This window comes from Fragaria vesca, linkage group LG4 (genome assembly GCF_000184155.1).
Source record: "Fragaria vesca subsp. vesca linkage group LG4, FraVesHawaii_1.0, whole genome shotgun sequence".
Taxonomy (NCBI): Eukaryota; Viridiplantae; Streptophyta; class Magnoliopsida; order Rosales; family Rosaceae; genus Fragaria; species Fragaria vesca.
The window spans coordinates 21,470,811-21,485,828 of NC_020494.1; the positions used below are offsets into that span (position 1 = coordinate 21,470,811).

Consider the following 15,018-nt stretch of genomic DNA (forward strand, 5'->3'; position numbering starts at 1 on the left):
TTGTTTATCTTTGTCATTTGAATCACAATATTCTGCTAACCTGTTATAAGATGTTTACCAAAGATATATCGAAACATACATCTTTCTAAACTAACTATATATATGAAATAAATTTACCAAATCTGACCGTACGATGTATTCGATGTAGTTAAATATAAATGTGGTAAAAAACTTATCCAATTTCAAAAAAGTTCAAGTCTCGATCACACGGGTTAACTGTGCGCTTACACTAAACTTCCTTGTACGCTTCTATGGGAAGCAATATCATCATTTGATAAACATGTCCAAATTTTCGCATAGATTAGTTTTTCAATACGAAATGAGAGTTTTGATACTGAAGAATTCAAAATATAAGTGGCGGCTGGAGTAAATCAGAGCATTTCAATTTTGGTAAATGAGTTGACTTTTTAAAATATTTCTCAAACGACACATATTTGTAGTCTGAATATATGAAACGGACCATTTAAAATATTTTTCAGACGACACATATATGTATTCTGAAGTTACTAACTCTATACTAATCCAAACAACAAATTAATGTCATCTGAGCTAGGCAAATAGATAATTCAACATTTCACTTAGCGAGGGAAAACTCCTGCGCCTAAATTTTGTGCCACTTGATAAGCGCGGCAAAACGCGCACCAAATTTGGTTATTTATGCTTCATTTAGACGACAGAAAATATGTCGTCTTAATAAATACAATAATTGCAATTTATGGTTCTCTCAGACTACATAAGTTTGTCGTTTGACCTTGTGAATTTAAAGGGTTGAAACTTGTGCCTCCAAATCGAAAAATTAAGGTCATGTTAAACGACATATATTTGTCATCCAATTAAGTTCATTAAATGTGCCATTTTCATAGTTTTATTAGACAACATATATATGTCGTGTTAATTTTTAGCTGAAAATGGCTATTTATGTGTCTGGTCACACCACACTTATATGTTGTATGACATTTTCAAACCAAGGAAAAATTGAGGCTAATCCAAGAGTATGTAAGCACCAGCTCATTGAGACGACTTTTACTGATTATATGTCGTCCAAAGGACCCTAAAAATTATCAGACGATACTCTTTCAAAATGCTGCTTTATATGTCGTCTTATAATTGTCATCTGATGGTGTTTATGGCCTAGTGTGGTGAACCTATATCATGTAGGTAGAGAGAAGAGACAATTCTAGAGTTTAGTAGGAATCTTTCTTAGTTGCACTAGGAAATCAACCGTCTTATGCTTCAGATGTAGTTTCCAGCTCCCCGACCATCGAGCTGGATGCCATAGAATTTGAGGTTGCTCCCAGATTCTTCTTCTTCCTACTGCTAAGGGGTGCCCCGTTTCTTAGGAGAATTCCTGGTTTAAAGGATTCCCATATTACCTTCATAAGCGATCGAAAACCCTAGCTCATTAGGGTTCAGAGGCATCGAAACCATTGCGAAAACATGCCTAGGGAGTTTGCCATCTTCGGTATCGTCATCCTCTCTCCCTCTGCGAACTCAGTGATCTTGGTAGGTGAAAGGAAAGCCGAACTTCCCGAATTGAGACCCTCTCTGGTCTTTAGATACCGGAGGGAGGGCAGTCATAAGAACAGGGAGAGGTTGGAACATTCCGCCTAAACACCATCACATGTGTTACTCCCGCTATTGCTGCTGTTGGCGCCGGAGTCTCCACCTGTGGTGACTCTTATTCATGGGGACAAGGGAAACCGTGGTGATTGATCATAGCACAAGTACGGTAATGCCCTAACAATTTGTCACACCTAAATTTCACAGTAAAAACATCCACATGAGAAACCCTAATTGTTCTACCCAACCTTATCGAAACATTCAGCGGAAGAATGAGCCGCACACGAACCAAGCCATGATTGATACCACAGTTGTCAACTTGAAGCATAGATCCAATGGTCTCCTAAACCAGTCTTGCAGTTGCTACCGCTGTAAGCCCTGCCGAGAGATTCTAAATTTCAACCCAAACCCAAACGAAATCGAGCGGAATCGCCATAATATTTGAGAAGCCATCATAATTATTGAGAAAGATCATCACCCTTTGTTAGCCCCATGGTACCTTTTCTTGAAGCTTGGACTTCCAACGGAGTCGAGAGACGCCACATGGAGCACACGACACACCTAAAGGATTCGAAAAGAACTGCCCTAGCAGTATTCAGTTTTCTAACAAGATAGAATCTCAGTGCAACGAATGCCTTATCCGGGCACCGAAGGTTTCCAAGATCAACATGGTTTTCTTGATTGCTGAGAGATAATTTGAAGATAAGTGTTAATACATCATATGTGAGAGATAGAACATCGGTCCTATTCGCCTAAGAAGACACATATTGCCACATAAAACGAGCTTAGGCCGCAACTAAGCCCAATAAACCTACGCTCTTTCTTGAGGGCATAATAGTAATATGCTCTCCAATAAAGGCAAAATTGTAATTTTAGGGTGCATCCACCCTATCTCTATAAATACATTTCCACCCCTCATTTATGTAAGTCTCCATCTCCACCTCCACCATATTCATACTATATTTCTACTCTCATGTGGCTGACTTAGGCATCGGAGGGTCGAAGGCCGGTGAACCCGGTATTCCCTCTGATGTCGTTTTCTCATGATTGATAGGTTACGAGTCTTGTCCCTCCCGCATTTTGTGTGATTCATCCCCTCAGGAATCACGCCGAAACAATGAGTGTAGCGGTCATCGATGCAACGAAGGCCGTCATTGTTGCTGCCATGGGAGCAGGATGCCGCACAACTCAATAAAACCCTTAACCCTAGAGCGAGAAAGAGTTTAGAAGTTGAATTTCCGACTTCAATAAGTCGCACATTTTGTAGTGAAATTCAAGTACGTACTGACATATAGCTCAGAACCATTTTTTGTTTTTTGTGTATGGACAGGTTGTACAAAAGAAGGTAGAAAGAAAAAAGAAAAGAAATAAAAAAGAGAACATTCAGAACTTCTTCGCGTTAACGTCCGCGTAAAATTGGCCTATAAATATTAATATCCATTTCTTCGAAAGTCCCCAAATCTTTCTGCGATCAAAATCCAAAATCCAAAAACCCTAGAAAATCAAACAGCTGGGGAATTCGATCAACACCATGGGCAACACGGAGAAGCTAATGAACCAGATCATGGAGCTGAAATTCACCTCCAAGTCTCTCCAGCGCCAATCCCGAAAGTGCGAGAAGGAAGAGAAGGCCGAGAAGCTCAAGATCAAGAAAGCCATGGAGAAAGGCAACGTCGACGGCGCCCGGATCTACGCCGAGAACGCCATCCGCAAACGCACAGAGCAGATGAACTACCTCCGCCTCGCCTCCCGCCTCGACGCCGTTGTCGCCCGCCTCGACACCCAGGCCAAGATGACCACCATCAACAAGTCTATGGGCAATATCGTCAAATCGCTCGAGTCGTCGCTCAACACCGGAAACCTCCAGAAGATGTCGGAGACGATGGACTCGTTTGAGAAGCAGTTTGTGAATATGGAGGTCCAGGCTGAGTTCATGGAGAGCTCCATGGCGGGGTCCACATCGCTTTCGACTCCGGAAGGGGAGGTCAACAGTTTGATGCAACAGGTGGCTGATGACTATGGGCTTGAGGTCTCTGTGGGCCTGCCGCAGCCGGCGGCCCATGCCGTGCCGACGAAGGAGGCTGAGAAGGTCGATGAGGATGATCTTTCCAGGAGGCTTGCTGAGCTCAAGGCTAGAGGCTGATGTGGAAATATCTGTATCGGCTTTCGGTGAGAATTTGATGTATAATGCTGGTTATTTGGGTTTGTAGAATTATGAGCTCTGGTATGATACTGTTGGAACTGTTTTAAGACTTTATATTTGTGTATAAATTGACGAATTAATTCGCCATTGGCCTTGTTGAATATGTGTGGTTAATCGTTTCATTAGTAAGATGCTTGAATCTGTGTGTTTTTGTTTAAAATGGATATGGTATTTGGTATGTTTGCATATTGGATTGTGTAATTGTTATGTGAGATGTTTGTGGGGTGTGTGTTGTATTGAGGCTGAGTTTAGTAATGTGTGTCTGCACAGCAAATTTTACTTGCTTGCTAGTGACTACCACCATTCGCTATTGTATGTATGTTTTCATCATTTTTTTTTCCTTTGGGGGTTCAACTGGTCTAGCTGATCATTGTTTCCAGTTAACTAACACCCACACACACCCGGATATAACATATGCAAGTAAAGTCTTTTATTTTATGTGTTTGATAAAAGGGAAAAAAAGATGATTTTTGTGACTGACTTGCAGCATATTAACATTGTTTTCCTGTTAGAGAAAGGTAGGAGATACTTTCAAGATTGTTGTTACTTGTTGGTAAAGGAATTCACTCTAAAATCAGCTATGCCACACACTTTTTTTTTTTCTTTTTTTCTGAACTAGAGATGGTAATGTCTAGCTCTGTTTGATTTTACCTCTATTTTTGGTCAGTTTTAGCTTCCATTTTTGCTTAACTATACAATTAATGTGTCCATGGCCTAATGGAGTCTTCACAGTTGATGAGAGGATTTCAGAAAATTATTTCTATTGTTTGTCATCCATGATAACAATGTGTGCAGTTATTGTATGTACACTGATTTATGTTTATTTGAATTAGGATTGAATTGATTTTAGGCTAGTTGGGCAAGGAGGTGATTTGACCTGTATGGCATATATATGCAGTAGTGACGTACAATGTGGTCAGAGATCTTCATCATGTTTTATAAGATGATGTCTATAATTCTTTCTTTTAAACCACCAACCTTGCTGATCTGGTAGACCGAGCTGGGCCAGCTGCCTTTACAATTGCTACATATTCTGGTATCTGTGTCCTATGAGTGTCTAGTTCTGTGATATGAATCATGTCATCTAGTGTGGGTCAAAAGGAGTTATGTTTTACAGTTTCACTGCCTCGGTAAATTGATTGTGGGATCATTCATCAGATTGGAGATTTTGTATGTGTGTGTTTGATTTGGTTGCCTCTTATACCTGAGTGTGTTTTGGTGTAATGCCTGCTCTGAACTTCTCTTGTTAGATTTTCGTGATGTTACTGGACTTCTATTATAGATATTTATAATGTCAATGGTATATACAAATTCCATAAACAATGTGTCTGGTCAACTAGTGAAGTTGATAACTTCCTATTGTATTTATCTATGGATAGAGTGAGCCAGGCAGCCAATAAGCGCTGCTCATGGCAAGTAGTTTTACAGTTTAAAGATGGATCACCTTGTGTGGGATGGGAGATGATAGTTTGCCTAAGTTCTTCTGGGATATGTGTAGGGTTGGTTAATTTTATAAAACGTAGTGATGTATTTGATGGGATTGTGATTCATGACTACTCGATGGAGTGTTTATAACTTGGTTTCAAATTAGTTGTCTGGTCCTGCATTATTGCATTCATAGTAGCGTCTACATGTCCTGCAAGGCAGCGATTTCTTGTGTTCCATCTTCAGTGATTGATTTTATTCATGAGTTACGAGTTGTTGAAGATTGAAATTTATAGGGATGGTGGAGCATGTTTAGATGTTGATGATCTAATTGCTTTTGTCTGCTTTTGATCTGATGAGCTCCGCACCATTCGTGCACTCTTCAAGCAATCTGTTTCCACCACAATAATCTGCCATCCCTCCAAATTAAGCCTGCTCCACTGCCTTCGACCCCGACAACAACTCAGCAGCACAAGACTTTTAACCTGCCCATGATCCGCTCCCCTACAGCTGCAAGAAGACTGGCATTATTACTACGAGTCTACGACAGACCATCCCAGCACCTACCATGGTGCACTTGAACCACTCGTTGTTTTAACTGACGGAGCAACTCTGTGTGTTAGAATGTAGACCCAAAAAAAGTTCCAGCGAAGCCAAGAGCAAAGCCATTCATACTTCTACATCAGAAACTGGCGACTTCTTTTCCTTCGCCATTCCCAATCTCGATCAACAGAATTCCCAAAAACCCACAATCCTCTGCTTCTCTCTTTCCCACTCGAGATCTTCCATTTGGGTTTTCTCCAATTTATAAAACGAAGGGAGGTAGAGACAGTGTATGCAAGCACTCACTCACCTCTAGCAGAGAGAAGAGAGAGATAGACCGAGCAATGATTAGAGAGTACAGTAGACCCAGCACAATGCAACGAAATACTAGGATCTAGAAAGCATCTAGTTTCTCTCCAATGTTGCCCCTCCAATCCAAAGCAAACCCGAATCCAATTTCTTCAACCCTGAATCAGTCTTGGATTACTGGGAAATCCAGGAAATCACCAATAAAATTGATGAACCCATGATTGCTGCCACAATGTAATCCCAAAAGGACAAAAGAAAATTTAGAACCCAGCTGAATCTAAAACCATCCAATTTTCTCCCAATTTTTATACCTTCAACAAAAAAAAAAAAAAATAAGAAGCAAGCTACACAAAGCCAAAACCACAACGAATTTCTGCTTGGCTGCTCCCCCCTTTCACATACCTCAATATAGTATAAACCCAGAAGAGTGATAGACTCGAAGCCCCAGAGGCCATAGCCCCTATCTCCTCCATTGATAATTAAACATCAACTTCCCCAGTTTTTTTTTTTTTCAATCTCTATCGTGACGTTGACTGTCAAGGAAGAAATAAGGTCGATTAAAATAAAATAAACGAATGGCTCAAGTTTCGCCATGTGTTACTCAAGGTGTTGGTTGTACCTTGGTACATACAAGAATTTTCGCATTTAAACACCCTGAAGCATGACAAATCTATTTTTACACTACCAGTTGGTGGTTTAGGGTTTAGGGTGGTGGAGTACGATAAACACAATCTCTCACTACATCTTCACTAACTTGCCCAGACCTCTCCGTGCACAAATAACAAGTTTAACTCATCCACTATAAGTTCACTCATAACGTCTTCCCGCCCTCCGCCGTTGAAAAGAAAGCTAATTTTTCTTAACACCGCAACGCAACAGACACACAGACTCGTTACGTGTAAAGGCGTTTCATCATTTATATAAATTGAGCTATAGAGCTCTTGCAAAAGGCGAACAAAGAACAAAGAACTCTTGCAAGGCATGAAATCTGTAGAGCATCTCCAAAGAAGTTGAGCCATTTCAAGAGGAATTTTGAGCTTCGAGAGATGACCCTTATATTTTGATACGTACTTGTTACTCCTCTCCCTGCCTTCCCTTAAAGCTTAAAAAGTAAACCGATAGATTACAGAGGTTCCTATTCAGAAACAATATAGAAAGTGGTTCTCCTCGCCTTCAATAGTAACTAACAAGACTTAATTTCTTCATCAGACATTGCGATAGTATTTGAGAACTTTGGTCTCGGGATACAATCACCAAATTAAAGAAATACATGCAATATGCTAAAAATTAACGGTCAGATAACATGGATACAGTCAATTGCTTCACACACTAGCTAGAATAGATAACTGATCACAAGCTTATACATGTACATTCAACACTCGTAAGAGGTTTAGTAATTTCAACCAGGGACTCGTAAGCATCCTGAAACCCATCCTAACCCTCCGGAAGAGTCCTCTCTCGGGAGCACGAGATGTATGTAGAGAGCCTATTCGGCGCACCCGTCATCTTCACCGTTAATTTTTTTTTTTTTGGCGGGTCAAAATGGACGGTGAATACACCCGGGTGCGCTGTATAATTTTCTATGTATAAAACCCAATTGCATAAAGGTACCAACCACTTCTTCCCCTCAACCCAACAATTTGGTCTCCATCTTTTACTCTGAAACTGAAGGGTGTGCCAACTTGTACTCCAAATGGTCCATATGTTCTTCTATTGCTATCAAATTTCAGTGACCGTACTACCCGAGTGCCACTCATCCAGGGCACCCAACTAATGTGTCCACTGACAGTCACCATAAACTCATTTGGGTATTCCAACTTTACCTGTAATGCATAACAAATAAGGTTACTTCTACGTGATAAAAAACCAGAGAAGTGACCAAAATATACAACCGAAATATGAAGCTCACCTGAACCGTATCTAGGGGCTTATGGAGATCCCTGCCCCGTTCAGCACCTCCATGCCTTTCGCTTATAGCAGGCAAACCATCTTTATCATACACCACACACATTGAGTCGATGCATTGACCATAGACGAGGGTGATTTCTCTGATGCCATCAAAGATTCCGTCATCCCAAGGACGTCCTCCGGTCATTCCTCCATAAAGTACCGGCGGTTTTGAATGAAACCCAATTGCATCTAGGTACCGTCCTTTTCTTCCTTTGAAGCCAACAATTCTGTCGCTATCTTTTACCTTAAAAGTAAAGGGTGTCCCAAATTGATTTCCAAATGGTCCAAATGTTCTTTTATTGCTCTCAAATTTGAGAGACCTTAACACAACCGGGGCTCCGACTATCCAGGTCACCCCGCAATAGTATCCACTGATACTCACTAGAAACTCATCAGGGCACTCCAGCTTTATCTGCAATGCATAGATAACCATGTCACATATCCTTTTGTACCTGGCCTAGAAATGACAATCTGATCATTAGCTATATTGCATTATCCAACTGTTTTTGGCCAAAACTCACTCACACCCTATTTATCTAAGTTGGGGTTTAAATACTTAATACACATTCCCTAAATATACCATCTAATAACTTTCTTATATCATAATTTACTAAAAACACATCCCTAATCTTTCTAAACTACCCTTGTTCAACTAACTTCTATATCAGTAGAGAAAACAAATCGAATCTAGAAAATCACAGATTAGCATCCCCTCCACCGTGATACAATTTGTAGTCTAATAGACAAGTTGCATGTGTTTTTACCCATTCAATCAAAATTGCTCACCTCAGCAGAACTTGGGGGAGCTCCTCGCCTTCCATCACCTCCTCGCCTTTCGCCTCTGACAAGCTCACCGTTTCTATCGTAGGATACACAGATCGAGTCGATGCAGTTACCATAAACGAGGGTGATCTCTCTGATGCTGTCATAGATTCCATCATCCCAAGGATCTCCAGAAGTTGTTCCTCCATAAAGTTTCGGGGTTACTGAGCTGTTTTGCACCCCTCCTGATTGATTCCTACTGCTACATGATTCCTCATCATGATCTCCCTGCATACAAATTATACATGAGATTTGAGGGTTGGGGTGATAAACATGGCCGCTAGCTAGCAGCTGATTGATTTGGAATGAAGCGATCGACGCAAAAATGGAGAGGTGTTTGTAAGAAAATATGAGAACGAGTGTTGTATATATTATTATATATATTGATTGAATTCAACTGTGTACATTACATCAAGTCAACAACTCTGAAATTTATACGGAATAAGAGAGCTAATCTATTATAAGAAAGCTTATCTAATGTTAATTACACTTAACATATTCACGGTACTCATAGGACACAGAAACCAGCATATGTAGCAACTGGGAACTTACTTGGCTCAGATACTTGTTGACAGATTTACGTGTACTTCATTCTGAGCTGTCAAGACTGTTTTGCAACAATCAAGAGCCTTACATATAACACAAAACCTGGTCTACCATCAGACAACAAAGCTTATTGAGTTAAACTGTAAAAATCAACGCATGCGCAAGGCTAATTAGAGCGCTTGACATTGGTTCCCACGACAGGAAAAGTCAAAATAGCTTAGGTGCCAATGTTGAAATCAAATAACAAATATGCTTACCAACCCATTGTGAGGACATACATTCCATAAGCATCATAGCAAGTTGGATGCTATCAATAATTTGATATACACACTCCAACAGTCAAACTTGAGGAGAATTATAAGCATCATAGATAACTTGTATGTTTAAAATTATTAGCTTCTTTTGTGCCCCAGTAAGCTAAAAATTTGGCTCCTCCACTGATTGTGGGATCATCCATCAGATTATAGATTTTGTTTGTGTGTGTGTTTGATTTGGATGGTTCTTATACCTGAGTGTGTTTGGTGTAATGTTAACTTGCGCTCTGCACTTCTCATGTAGTTTTTCGTGATGTTACTGGACTTCTGTTGTAGAATTTAATGATGTTAATTGTATATACAAAGTCCATAAACACTGTTACTAGTCAACTAGTGAAGGTGATGCTGTATTATTCTATAAAAGAGTGAGCTAGGCAGGCAATAATAAGCGCTGCTCACGGCAAGTAGTTTTACAGTTTAAAGATGGATCACCTTGTGTGGGATATATAGGAGATGATAGTTTGCCTAAAATTCTTCTGGAATGTGTGTAGGGTTGGTTAATTTTATAAAACGTGGTGATATATTTGATGGGAATGTGACTCGTGACTACTTGATGGACTGTTGTTTGTAACTTGGTTTCAGATTAGTTGTATGGTCCTGCATATTTTTTTTTTAATGAAAGGATGTCAAACTTTATTGATAGAAGAACTATGTATTACATAATCATAGTCTCAGCAGCTATTGCTGCTGCAAGAAAAGGAGGTACTGAAAAGTAAAAAGTCTCCTGTAAGAGTCCTGGAATGAGCTGCCATAAGATGAGCATGATACAGGTGTATCCTTTAGCTTTTAAGAATTAGTAATTCTTTTTCTAAGTTAGTTAAGTACATAGTTTTCTAGCTTGAAAATGAATAGTTATCTAACTTAGTTAATGAGTAGTTTTCAAGTTAGATAAAGATTTATAGAGTTATACTCTATAAATAGAGGTGCCTAGCTTAGTTCTAGACACAAGAGTGAAACAGAGACAACATCTGTTTAGACAAGAGTGAAACAGAGACAACATCTGTTTAGACCAGAGTGAAACAGAAACAACATCTGTTTAGAAGAGAGCGAATCAGAGAGAGTTAGAGTGTTATTGTGAGAGAAGGCATCAGACAGTAATCATTGTACCCTTTTGCACAATAATAAGAGAGGAATATATTTTCTTCGACCTACGTTACCTGTGTATCTTAGTGCTATTAATAATTCCGCTATTAGTAGTAACACCTAGGTAATTCGTATCAGAGCAACTCGGTTTGCACTACGTTTTGTGTGTGCCATTTTTATCAAACCCAGTTCCTGTAGCATAATGACAATATCTTCATAAAGTCGTCCCAGAGCAGAATAGATATTCTGCTGTTGATTATCCAACTGTATGGTCCTGCATTTTATTACATTGCAATCATAGTTGCATGACTTGCATCTACACGTCCTGCAGCAAGGTAGTGGTTTCTTGTGTTCCATCTTCGGTGATTGATTTTATTCATGAGATACGAATTCATGTTGAAGTTTGAAATTTATAGAGATGGTGGATGCATTTTTAGATGTTGATGATCTATTACTTTTGACCTGCTTTTGTCTGCTTCAAAAACTTTGGTAAAATACAAGTACACACCTGAAAACCTTCTACGTTAATTAACTCAGAGAAATTTGAAGAAACACTTACGGAAGGTTTTCAGGCATATTTCATTGATTGATATAATTTTCAATCTGCTACAACTATAAGAAGGTAGAGTGCTGAAACAAACTCAACAACTTCCCCTTGAATAAACGAGCAAACCATATCAATTCCTATACGAAGTGTTGAACAAAGTTATCAATCTATGAACAATAAGTTTAACAGTAAGGTAGAAGTGAACAACTTCCAATGACCTTCATCCCATCTTTACATTCCACCCGTAGAGCTTTCTGTTGGGGGCACGGGATATGTGAAACGAATGAAACCCAATTGCATCTATGTGACCAACCACTTCTACCCTTCAGGCCAACAATTTGATCTCCATCTTCAACTGTGTGCCTGTTTCATCTCCAACTGGTCCAAATGTTCTTCTATTGCTCTCGAATTTGAGTGACCGTATCACCACCGGCTCACCAACTATCCAGGGCGCTTCAAAATAATGTTCACTAACACTCTCTAGGTACTCAAGCTTTATCCGTAATGCAGTCAAAAAGAAGTTTATTTGTCCATTAAAAAAAAAAAAAATTTAGTTTGTTTCGGTCTCTCATTTCTAAGTGATACAGTTCTAGCCAGGAATAAGGAGGAGGGATTTGTAGTCAGTATGGACCATATCATAAACCAAGTGTTACATACAAAATTGAAATCGTTCTGTTGAAGCTTACCGGAGTATCGGCGGTGCCCTCATGAACTCCATGGTTATCTGCAATGACAAGCTCACCATCTTTAACATACGCCACACGAATTGAGTCGATACATAACCAGAAGTGACTCTGATTTCTCTCACGCCATGGTATATACCATCATCCCAAAGATCTCCACCGGTTCCTCCATAAGTTCTCTCCGGCACGTTGCGCCTTGTCTTCCCATGCAAGTCATCCTTACTGCCGCCTTCCTCTCCCTGCTGCATACAAGTTATGCAAGCGTCGCTCAGAGCGGGGCTGATATAATATCCATGTTTGCTTACTCGCTGTAATCAGACACTGAATGAAAGCAAAGAATCGAAGTTACGTGTATCGGCTGCTGCATGCCTAGAAGTCAAGGTACGCATACATGAACAAAAAGGAAAAGAAGCAAGATATATAGCTGGAATCTCAGAGGTATTGATGATATGTATTGCTGGATAGAGTTATATTTGCCTGCGGACTTTTTAAGCATTCCTCTGAGATTCCAATATATATTGGAGTCATTGAAACTTCTATTTGACTTTCTAATAGAACACGCGCCTAGCTGCAGACTTTATTAGCATACCTCTGAGATTCCAATGAAACACGTAATTTGCTGCATTGTTATATTTGCCTAACAGAAATGTCTTCGTCAATCGACCAAAAAAAAATGAAATGTCTTCGTTAAGCATATATATGGTAATTAATACCAAGACGTACGTAATTTCATCGTCGAATATTTTGATAGTATTTGAGAATTTTGGTCTAGAGATACAATCGCCCAAAATAAAAGAAAATACATGCATGCAATATGTTAAAAATGAACGGCTAGATAACATGGAACCATATCGCAATTGCTAAATAACAATATTGAAATATATAGTCAATCGCTTCACACTCTAGCTAGAAGAGATAACTGATTACAAGCTTATACATGTACATTCAACACTTGTAAGAGGTTTAATAATTTTAACCAAGGACTCGTAAGCTTTCCAAAAACCCTTCCGAACCCTCCGGAAGAGTCCTCTCTCGGGAGCACGAGATGTATGAAACCCAATTGCATCTAGATACCAACCATTTCTTCCCTTCAATCCAACTATTTGGTCTCCATCTTTTACTCTGAAAGTGAAGGGTGTGCCAACTTGTACTCCAAATGGTCCAAATGTTCTTCTATTGCTCTCAAATCTGAGTGACAGTAACACTACCGGAGCGCCGACTATCCAGGTCACTCCCCCATAGTGTCCGGTGACACTCACTATAAACTCATTTGGGTATTCCAACTTTATCTGTAATCCATCACAAATAAGGTTACTAGCTTCTATGTGATGAAAAACCATGTTACATACATATTAGTTTTTGACCAAATCTATATATGGTGCATAACTGCATAGCCTATTTGGGAGCGGTTTCTATGAACTAGGGTCGAGATATGTACCAGAGAAGTGACCAAAATTTACCACCTAAATAAGAAGCTTACCTGAACCGTATTTAGGGGCTTATGAAGATCACTGCCCCGGTCATCACCTCCATGCTTTTCGCCTTTAACAAGCACACCATCTTTGTCATACACCACAGATATTGAGTCGATGCACTGACCACAGACTAGGGTGATTTCTCTGATGCCATCAAAGATCCCATCATCCCAAGGACCTCCTCCGGTTGTTCCTCCATAAAGTTCCGGCCGTTCTGATAAATGAAACCCAATTGCATCTAGGTACCATCCATTTCTTCCCTTGAAGCCAACAATTTTGACACCATCTTTAACTCTAAAAGTAAAGGGCGTCCCAACTTCAACTCCAAATGGTCCAAATGTTCGTTTATTGGTCTCAAATTTGAGAGACCTTAAGACAACCGGGGCTCCGACTATCCATGTCACCCCGCAGTAATATCCACTGACACTCACTAGAAACTCATCAGGGTAATCCAGCTTTATCTGCATAGCATAAATCACATTACATAACATATCCTTTGTTTGCCTAGAAATGACAGAAACATTTGCAATCTGATGAATAACTATGTTACATATCCTATTGTATTTGGCCAAATCTTCAGTGTATACTCTATTTCTCTGAGTTGGGGTTTAGATATATGTACCATCAAATCTGAAGCTCACCTCAGCATCACTTAGGGGCTTGTTGAGATCACTGCCCCTTTCATGACCTCCTCGCCTTTCGCCTTTGACAAGCTCACCATTTATATCGTAGGATACACAGATCGAGTCGATGCATTTACCATAAACGAGGGTGATCTCTCTGATGCCGTCATAGATTCCATCATCCCAAGGACCTCCATCAGTTGTTCCTCCATAAAGTTCCGGCGCTACTGAGCTGCTTTTCTTCCCTCCTGATCGCTTCTTATTGCTACCTTCCTCATCATGATCTCCCTGCATACAAGTTATACATGAGATGTTGAGGGTTGGTGTGATAAACATGGCCGCTAGCAGCTGATTGATTTGGAAGGAAGCGATCGACGCAAATGGTGAGGTGTTTGGACAAAACAAAAGAAGATATTCTGTTTAATTTGGAATTCGAAGGGTGTGACTCATCATACGCACATTCCTTAAAGAAGCAAAATAGGGAGGAAAAAGATGAAACACGTACATGAATAATTACTTGATAATTAATTAGCCAATTAACAATATTGACCTTGTAGTTCGATACTTTGATTCAAAAACAAGCAAAGCCTAGTTAATTAGAGATAAAGAATTAAGTATCACTTTCAATAGAGCATAATTCAGTGGAACCAGTATACCTACGTGTTTCTTCACCATCACTTGATTCCTCTGTAGCGATCGCATGTCTACGACTCGTCATGTACGTCAAGTGATACTTTGATCAGACAAGATTTTAAACGAAACCATTTTTTACATGATCATCATCTAGTTATGGCACAAGCATATTTTTACCTTTATCATCGATTTACGGTTAGATAAAGAAGGTTTCATATATAGTACATCAATTCACCCCATGCAATAATAGTATAGGTTGAGTTGATTTCAAGCTAGTTTCCGACTGCATGTCTGCATCAAGC

At 39.7% G+C, this 15,018-nt stretch overlaps 3 protein-coding genes across 3 annotated transcripts; 1 reads left to right on the forward strand and 2 right to left on the reverse strand.

Moving 5' to 3' along the window:
* Positions 1-2,937: 2,937 nt before the first annotated feature.
* LOC101303414 (charged multivesicular body protein 1-like) lies at positions 2,938-3,919 on the forward strand. Its single transcript, XM_004297570.1, has one exon. It carries the CDS (start codon positions 3,092-3,094, stop codon positions 3,701-3,703), a length of 612 nt encoding a protein of 203 aa, XP_004297618.1. The 5' UTR covers positions 2,938-3,091; the 3' UTR covers positions 3,704-3,919.
* Positions 3,920-7,244: 3,325 nt separating this feature from the next.
* LOC101303698 (agglutinin-like) lies at positions 7,245-9,075 on the reverse strand. The gene is made up of 3 exons (XM_004297571.1): positions 8,777-9,075; positions 7,950-8,402; positions 7,245-7,863 (listed from the first exon to the last, which is right to left on the reverse strand). Exons 1-3 carry the CDS (start codon positions 9,044-9,046, stop codon positions 7,621-7,623), a joined length of 966 nt encoding a protein of 321 aa, XP_004297619.1. The 5' UTR covers positions 9,047-9,075; the 3' UTR covers positions 7,245-7,620.
* A 3,809-nt stretch (positions 9,076-12,884) lies between these two features.
* LOC101299378 (myrosinase-binding protein-like At2g25980-like) lies at positions 12,885-14,419 on the reverse strand. The gene is made up of 3 exons (XM_004298515.1): positions 14,102-14,419; positions 13,466-13,921; positions 12,885-13,274 (listed from the first exon to the last, which is right to left on the reverse strand). Exons 1-3 carry the CDS (start codon positions 14,417-14,419, stop codon positions 12,909-12,911), a joined length of 1,140 nt encoding a protein of 379 aa, XP_004298563.1. The 3' UTR covers positions 12,885-12,908.
* Between the last annotated feature and the right edge of the window lie 599 nt (positions 14,420-15,018).